A 9,102-nucleotide genomic window follows, 5' to 3' on the forward strand; every position below is an offset into this window, starting at 1 on the left:
GGTACATATCTGATCGTTCAATCGGGACAAGCGCTTGATAACCATCTTTCCAGAGCGCGTGCGCTTTCTCTCGCATACCAAAGCTTTTGTGTCTGCCGTACATTTTCGAGTGAAGCTGTAATATTACACGATCCTCCCGCGGAAGGTGCCAAGACGAAACGCCGGTGCCCATGCCCTCATTCAAGAATGTCGTCAATCGTAAAGGTCGTTATAGTCGTCCAGGCTCGCGGTACTTCATCACACCACGCCCTTTGAATTTGACAGGCGGATCGAAATCATCATAAGCACCGCCGCCGAGCCTCCCGTCGCTGAGGCGGTTCTCATCCTGGTATCGATCTCGATCACGCGAAGGTCGGTATCTATCATTGCCTCCCCGATGGCCGGCAGAATACTTGTAGTTGTCATCGCGACGTGGACTCGGTCGATATCGATCCCCTTCAGGATCCCTCCTGACTTGTCTGTCGTATTGATTCGGCAGGCTTCTCCGCCTTCGCTCAGACTGAGCACCCTCATCTCGGCGGTCGAGGTGTCTGCTTGGAGACGGGCTGCGCTTGCGTTTGTGCTTCTTCACAGGCGAGTGCTCCGCATCCGACATGCTCTCCGACTCTTCTTCGATCGGGTGCGATGACGAGCGTGATACTGAGCGGAGTCGTGGCCTGCCTCGCAATCCCTCATCCACTACATTGTCACTCTGCCGCCGGCTTCTTCGGCCATTTAGAGGGCGTTGATCTGGTGTTGTGTCCATCTCATCACCAGACCCATCGCTCTTTCGCCGCCTGCCTCTCTCGTCTGCCTGTGGTTGGGCAGTTGTCTCGTGTATCGAGTCGCGCTTCTGCTTCTTCCTCCGCTCTAGCTCTCCACATTTGGCGACAAGAACAGGCTCCACAGGTCTGTCATTTTTGTCCACTGCGACTTGCGAGATCAGGCGCAGCGTCTCTTCCCCAGATACTAGCCGTCCAAACAGGGTGTGTTTGCCATTCAAGTGCTCACATGGCTCTAGCGTAATGAAGAACTGGCTACCGTTTGTATGCTTCCCACTATTCGCTGATGCCACCAAGCCGGCCGCGTCCATTGCGCGCCAGTTGAGATTTTCATCTTCAAAAGTTCCCCCTCCGTATATGCTTGTGACGCCAGTGCCATCGCCCTTGGCAATGTCGCCGCCCTGGATCATGAATTCGTCGATGACTCGGTGGAAGGGAACTTTCTCGTAGGACAGGCCATTGTGCTCGCCTGTACACAGCTGGCGGAAGCTGCTGCGGTGTTAGTGATTGTATTCCATGAGCTCGGGAGGCCGCGGATCTTGTGCCTGTGCTAAGACTTACTTTTCTGCAGTGCGTGGTACTTTGTCCGTGAACAGCTCGATTGTCAGCCTGCCGGCAGGCCGCTCGCCGATGTTGACGTCCAGGAAGACTCGTGGTCGATTTGTCGAAGCCATGTTCAGGCGGTCTGCATGAGTTCGCAGCACGGTAGAGTTATGGGGCCGCAGTAGTGGGAGGGAAATGCCTGGGGGTGGTTGATCACGCAGCCACTACTGGTGCAGTAGATTATTGTGGGGTGCTGCTGAGAGTTCCACTGAGAGTTGCAAGCTGCTAGGCGATGTCACTCGGTCACTATTTCGTGCAGCTCGAATTGTCCCAAAGTTCCGAAGTTGGAGAGCTTCGAGCAGGGTGTGACTTCTTCAGAACTTCAGAAGTGTGCTTTTCCCACCAAGACGAGGAGATATGCTCTCACGAACGGTCTTCGGATCTGAGAATGCACAATGGAGAGGAGGGAGAGTGAAGGACGAGCAGGGCGACGACGACGACAATTCGGGAGAGGAATGTCCCGCGCGGCCTGTCTTGACTCATCTCAACCGTCCAAAAAGCCACTTCTCGTGAACCGGTATGATAGTACACGGACCAGCGGCTGTACAGCGAAACACGATTCTGTGAGCGACGACGACGACGACGAGGCGACGTATTTGCATCACCAGCACACAGGTTCCTTGTGACACAGAACCAGGCCCTCCAGCTGACGTCGTCGATCCATGTCGGCGAAAGCAGGAACATGTTCACGACGGCATGTGGGTCAGTATCACATGCACGCAAGACTCGCGTGCACGTGGCGATGTCGTGGTCGCTCAAGCTACAAGACAAACCCAAGCGCCGGAGCATGTTCTCGCGCGCCTCAGATCTTTCTTCTCCTCGGCGCAGCCATAGCAATGCAAAGATGAAAAAAAGCGCAAGAATCTTTCCTCAACCACTGGCTAGGGCTGAATGAAAAGTTGCTGCGCCGTACCACAATGGGTTCAATCGCAGTGCAACACACCATCAGCTGGTCCGACCGATGGACAGACTTCAGGTAGAAAGACTTCGCACGATACCCTATCTATACATGACCCACTCATGCAGCTCGGGATCGCGCACTCCTTGGACGGCAGCAGTAAAGGTGTCCGAAGGGATCTCACTGCCTGTGCTGTCCTCGGACAACAACTCAACTGTCGGTCGACTTTCTGCTGAACACGTACGGGGAGAGGTGAGGTGTTGTTGAAACACCTGCTCATCCGCGCACAGAAAGAAGAGGATGTCTGCGCGATGAAGCGAGAACTCCAATCCGCCGATCGAGTGCTGCTTTCTCTGATATCTGGTTGCTCCATGAAGTACAATCCGCAAGGATTACGTACAATATCCCCCTGATCCCGAAAATGCGCTCAGGCTGTTTGACGACCTTCGTTGCGCGTAAGCTTGACCAGACTCGCGACCTTCGGCGTTGATGGTGGACCGCCATGCGACGCTTCTGGTGGTGAGTCCCATTCCCAACGAATCTCATGGCAAAGGACCGTCTGCGGGGAGAACCAACTGCGGTGTTCCAGTCCAAGTTCGAGTCCGCACCATGATAATTGCAGACAAGCAAGGACCCGCGCCCTATTACGTCGAACAGAGTTCCTCTACAAGAGCGTTACTGAAAAGCATTCCACTAAAAGAGAATCACTGTTCGACATTTTTCGGCCAACAGACTTGGGACAGTCATTAAGTGGTGCAAGCTTTGGCGAAGTTGAGGAAAGGAAGAGAAAGTCGGAGCGTGGAGGGGGAAACGCTTATACTCTCTGCGCAGGCAGGAATGGAGCATGGACCACCTGATCCCTGCCTAGCGCTTCACATGCGCGCTTCGAGTGAGCGACATTGGTGACGCAACCCTACAAACGGGATTTCAGTCGCAGTCTCGAACCTTACCCAGGACTCTGAGAGTGACACGAGGTTGCCGGTCCCGCGCGAGGTCTTGTATCGCATTGCAAGCATTCCCGCAAAGCAGCGCCTATTCTGCGAGCTTCACAACACCACCCGAGCTCTGAATTATGAATGCATCGAATGATTTCGGTAAGCTCTAGGAAGTTTGCCCAATTCATTGAGACATTAACGGCAGAAGTAAAAGCATGGCTGTTGAAACGGTCTTTCCACTAAGGACAAACTGCAGGTCTCGCTTCAAGCTCATAGAGAGTGTCAACTCAGCATTGAGACACCACCTGCTACTCATGGCTCACAATGCAAATTCACTCATCGCTAATAAGGAACATGAAACCATGTCCCACCACCCTCCTGTTCCCCATCAACATAAAAATGCAGCGTTCTCATCTCCAGCATGTCTCCTATTAGCACAGCACAACACACTCCAAAAGCGACGAAGAAGAAAAAGGCAACATGTCACAAATCCTACACCACGACCGCAAGAACAAACCACTCCAGCAACCAAAGAATACCGAACCAAAACACAAACCCCCAACAAAAGGGGAATTGCGACAACAGCAGAAACAGCAACAGCGGAAGGAAAGAGGAGGTGGGCAAGTGGGGGGAGAAGGAACCGGGCTCGCCGGCGTGCAAATGGAACATCAGGCAATGGACCAAGTGTGAATGTGGTACTGGGGTTGGTGATTGAAGGAATTGCTCTGGTGCAGTTGATGGCGAATTCATGGTGGGCATAGCGAGCGTCGCACGAGGAAGGGGTTCAAGAAAGAGAAGAAGATTGACTTTTGATCCATCTTCGTGAGCCGCTGATAAGCTGCGCTGTCGTCTAGTGCAAAATATTGGGTACAGTACAATGCAAAATTATGCACGCCTTCAAAGGAAAAGTTTTTTAACATCTGCACCCATGCTGATGTCCCCAAGAACGCCAGAGATATATGCACCTTATATCCTCCCACCCCTAGCATGAAACCTCTCTCCTGTACTGGGTATAGGTTTCTCCGCGCGGATACACCAAAGAAACAAATCCTCGATTGGAAGCAACACAAAAAACACCTTATTCGCCAAAAATGCAATACAACAATACACAAACGCCACCATCGCATCCAGAATATAATGATTCGCAGTCGCGAGGATGGTGATGAGGATCATAGTCGGATACAAAACTCCGAGCGCACAGTAGAACGTTTTCCAGAAAATGTTCTTGTTTGACTCGAATTTCTCAAATCTGCGGCGGAAAATTCCCGAATGGTAGATGAATGTACAGCCGATGACGAAGGAGTATCCGAAATGCATGCTCGGCATGGCTGCGAGGGAGTTGACGTGTTTTCCGGTCTGCCATAGAGAAGCTGCGTCTTCCATGTGGACTGTATCCAGAAACCCATACTCTTTGGGCAGAAGACGAGGCGGCATGACCGGGAGGAAAATGAAAGTCATAAAGGCCATGAAATTCGTCAGGGTCATTGTTCGTCGGATCGTCGCGAACGTAGAGTGTGAGGGTGCTACGTAGTAGTACCAGACAATAAAAGCCATGGAGCCTGGGATGTGGATGAGGGAATAGAAGCGGTCGAGGAATGTGAGCAAGTCTTGATGGCCGTGCATGAACCATTGTTGGATGTCGAGCTCGCGGAATGGGAAGACGAATGAGATCCAGGAGAACTGTTCGATTTCTAGAATGGTGAGGGCATGATCTTGGGCCGCTTCCCAAATTCCTTTGCCGGCGAAGATTTTATTGGAGAGGACTGTGGTCATGCGGTAGAAGAGGTAGTTCAGCACCCAGTAGAGCATTTCGACGAGGAAGGGAAACTTTTGGAAGAGTCGGGAGTGGATGTGGTTCTTGAAGCGGGAGGTATTTGGGGTCGATACTGTGCAGAGACCACAGCAGGTCCTGGACTTTGGCAACTGTTTCTCCTGAGCGAAGGTGGAATGTCGATCATCATCGTTGTCGCTGTGGAAGTCGAAAAGCTCGGTGTCTTCCGAGTCTCTGGGCGATTGGTCTAGGATGGATTTGTAGGAGAAGCCTCTCCTCGGACCAAATATGCTGTAGTCTCGGCGTCTGGTCAAGATCATGCCTCCAAAGAGGATGGTCACGAAGATGACTGCCTCTCCCCAGTTTGGAAGCTTGAATTCTGGCTTCGCTGTCCATTCCGCATAGTTGTCGAATACACCGTCAGTCAGGTTGTGTGTGAGCTGTCCTCCTGCTATTTCCCCTGCCATGATCCACGCTCTTTAGTCTTGGTCTGTGTTACAATATCTCCCCGTGGCACCTGCACCACTCCAGATCTGCTAGTGGGTGTACTGTATGTGGGGCGACTCGATCGAAGTGCCGATGTCGAAGTGGAGGAATAGATTGATTTGTAGAGGACTCGCTGTGCTAGCCAATGGGTTGTAGTCGTGGACGGCTGACCACTTTCACGTGGCGCCTGTGTCTTGGTCTTGGTATGAGCTCGGGAGGATCAGCAAACAGAAGCTCAGACAATGCTGTGAGGTATTGCAAAGAATAAAGCAGGGTAGAGAGCGGAACGCCGTGCGGTGAGCGATGCAGGAAAGAAAGAGGAGAGAAAGAGTGTAGGCTTCACTGACGAGTTTCAAGATGCTGCACTGCCAAACTCCGCCATCGACTCCTTCGACGTTGGCAGTGCAGTCTTGGCGGGCGTCGAAGGAGCATCAACGGAAACTGTCGCGTGCTCACTTTAAACGACATGATGAGACAGCGACACAAAATCAGAAAACGGACGGCATTGTGGAACACAATAGTATTGACCTGGTCAGCTTGCAACAATTGATATCGACGCGGCTCAAAATAATCCTTGTTGATGACATCTTGCTGTCCAGGTTGTCACGGCGGGCTATCAACAAGGTTGGATGCCGCTCCGCTCCGCTCCGCTCCGCCCCGCCCCGTCCCTCCCGTGAAAAGGAGCACGCGACAGCATCCATGGATCGCTCATCAACGCCACGCCCTCCACAGCGACATCGACATTTTTAATCGCTTCTGCAGTTTGCAGAGCCTTCCAGGTACGGCATACAGACAGCGATGTACACCACCGCGTCTTGAAAACCTGCGGCCTAGCCGGCCTTAGCATTACAATGTGTACAAGGATGTATCCGACGCGTCTCTCCGAGCGTCACCGATGAGCAACCACCAGCCTCGAGAAGATGACCCCTTGGCGGATTGGACGACAGCAATGAGTGTAGCGGGCCCCAGAGGCGCTATGCCATGACGCCCGGAAGTGCTTCCACATTCACACTCCATGCCGTTATGCCTCCGAAGCAGTGGCGGCTGGTCCAGTGTCCCTCGCAGGACCGTCTCCGAACCATCAAATCCAATCCACTGGTCGTTACAAATGATCTGAGACCACTACTTATTGCTGGACTATGCTATCTGCTGATGTTTGATTCGAAGTCCAAGGCTTAGAGTATGGTGGGGACAACTGGTAGACGTCAAAGATGGTGTGGCCCAAGACTTCAGCCATAAAATTCCATGTGGCCAGGAAAAAGTGCCATGGAGGACCACGATAGTGATGTCGAGCCAACCGCCTGTCCAGTTGCCGCGAAGTGCCAATCATCCTAGCCTCAAGCAAGTCTGCGCACTGGAGATTGTCCTCGATCCTTGTGACATGGTCCTGAAAACCGATAAGTGGTACAATTTTCGCAAGATGTATAGCCGCGCGGAGTTCGTTGTCAACTTGAAGCCTTTCGTCGGCATAGGTCTGCACTTGGATAAGTAGAAATTTTAGCACGTGAAGCGTAATCGCATAGTTAGCCTTAGAAGAAACTGATAACAGGTGATACGTATAAGACAAAAGTATAAAATAGAATACTTGTGGGTTTTTCTAACCTATTACTATACTAAATTAATTTTAATTTTAATCTATAAAAGTAAATATTCTTCTAAAAGAAACATTTTTAACTATAGATTGTAATATTTATATATTACTCTATATATTACTCTATATATTACTCTATATATTACTCTATATATTACTCTATATATTACTCTATATATTACTCTATATATTACTCTATATATTACTCTATATATTACTCTATATATTACTCTATATATTACTCTATATATTACTCTATATATTACTCTATATATTACTCTATATATTACTCTATATATTACTCTATATATTACTCTATATATTACTCTATATATTACTCTATATATTACTCTATATATTACTCTATATATTACTTTATTTTTTAATATTTTTATTTAGTATACTCTATAACTAGCAAATATAACTATATAAAGTCTAGCAGATAGTATTTGTTCTATTTACTATTTAGAATAAATATAGTTCAAATTTCTATAGGATCTATAGGAATAATTATCCTAAATTAATTAAAATAAATTCAAGCTACCTCTATACAGGCCCTTACTAATACGCTCGGTAGCAATTTGATTAATATTAATTAGCTTGCTAAATCCTTGCGTAGTAAGGGCCTAACGACTGAATCTACGACTTTAACACTCGCATATACGAGATATACTATATTACTAATATATATAAATATTATAGGTAGATGTCGTAGAATGCCTATTTTCGAGTCAATCTACTAATTTAGAATATCTGCGCGACGTTGTATTGCTAAAGAACAATCGATAAGCGAAGCCGACTCTAGCTATAGCTAGGAATCTCGTATATCGCTTAGAATCGTTAAAACCTAACAACACTGTAAAAATATAGCAATAGTATAAGCTTGTAGCGCGGGTAATTGTAAATAATAAATATATAAGGTAGAACAATATAAATTGTATTACTAGCGGATAATTGTTAATTAGTAGAGGTTACTCTAAAAGCCGGCTTCTAGATAAGCCAATCTCGACAATATCTAAACTACCGAAATACTAACTACGCTTAACACTCTCGATATACATATACGCTTATAGCTAGTAAGAAGGCGATTAAAGAATGTATAAGGCATTTCTTTGCGTCGTTTTATACTACGAAAGTATATCTAATTTGCGGAGGCTTAGCGCGTAGATCGATTTGTTAGCTCTATTCGTTTACTATATAAACAGAAGATATAGGAGCCGTAGCAACGATTATACCTACTTTAAAATAGCAGCGAACAATCAGAGACGAAGGGAAGACAGTTAAGAAGGAAGGGAGGACGAATAGAAAGCACTATATACTAGGGCAGAGGAGGTGCTAAAGGCGGAAGATAGAAGAACCCCTAAGAGGGCATATAGGAGGATAATCTTAGAACTCCTTAGAGGACTGAAAGCAATCTATAACTAGGCAAGCTACGTAATCACAAAGGTAGCTAATACAGTCGTAGCAAAGATTACGAAAAAACAATAGGAAATAAGCCTAAACTACCGCACCTAGGCAGTAGTAGCTAGTTAGGAAGCGCTAAAACCCCCGAGGACAGTAGTTAGAGTCTACATTACGGACCTATAGGAGCAAAAGGAAATCTAAGGACTTATAGGGAAAGAGATTATAGAAAGAATTGCAGTTAAAGAGGTAATTAGGGCTAGGAACGAAGGTAAAGGGGTAATTAAGCTATTTATAGTATAAGAGCAGGACAAAAAGAAGCTAGAAACATAAAAAGAATAGACAACTAAAATAGGGAAAACAGCAAAGGTCTCCTAATAGCAATTCATAATTATAGCCTATAGTATAATAAGAAGCTTTAAGGAAGAACAGGATATTAAGAGCCTATAGAGACAAAACCAAGCTATATGCTTAGGCCTAAAGATTACAAAAGTGGTATAGATTAAAAGGAAAATCGAAGAGACTAAGAAGCAGTCTTCCCTAATTATCTAGGTAGAGAGTATAGAGCAAGCTAATATAGTACTAGACTAGGGGTTATTCTAAGACTTCGAAAGATTAGAAACAGAGATATATAGAATTGGTTATAGGATAATATA

General features: G+C 47.4%; 2 protein-coding genes across 2 annotated transcripts; both read right to left on the reverse strand.

The window, feature by feature from the left end:
* Positions 1-850: 850 nt before the first annotated feature.
* On the reverse strand, positions 851-1,435 carry MYCFIDRAFT_37890 (uncharacterized protein; the record flags this gene model as incomplete). The annotated part of the gene is made up of 2 exons (XM_007931513.1): positions 851-1,250; positions 1,323-1,435. Coding segments are annotated over 2 exons (513 nt in total), but the record flags the coding sequence as incomplete, so codon positions are not given.
* A 2,728-nt stretch (positions 1,436-4,163) lies between these two features.
* Positions 4,164-5,435, reverse strand: MYCFIDRAFT_190498 (uncharacterized protein; the record flags this gene model as incomplete). The annotated part of the gene is made up of 1 exon (XM_007932153.1): positions 4,164-5,435. One exon carries the CDS (start codon positions 5,433-5,435, stop codon positions 4,164-4,166), a length of 1,272 nt encoding a protein of 423 aa, XP_007930344.1.
* Between the last annotated feature and the right edge of the window lie 3,667 nt (positions 5,436-9,102).

Source organism: Pseudocercospora fijiensis, assembly GCF_000340215.1.
Source record: "Pseudocercospora fijiensis CIRAD86 unplaced genomic scaffold MYCFIscaffold_8, whole genome shotgun sequence".
NCBI lineage: Eukaryota > Fungi > Ascomycota > Dothideomycetes > Mycosphaerellales > Mycosphaerellaceae > Pseudocercospora > Pseudocercospora fijiensis.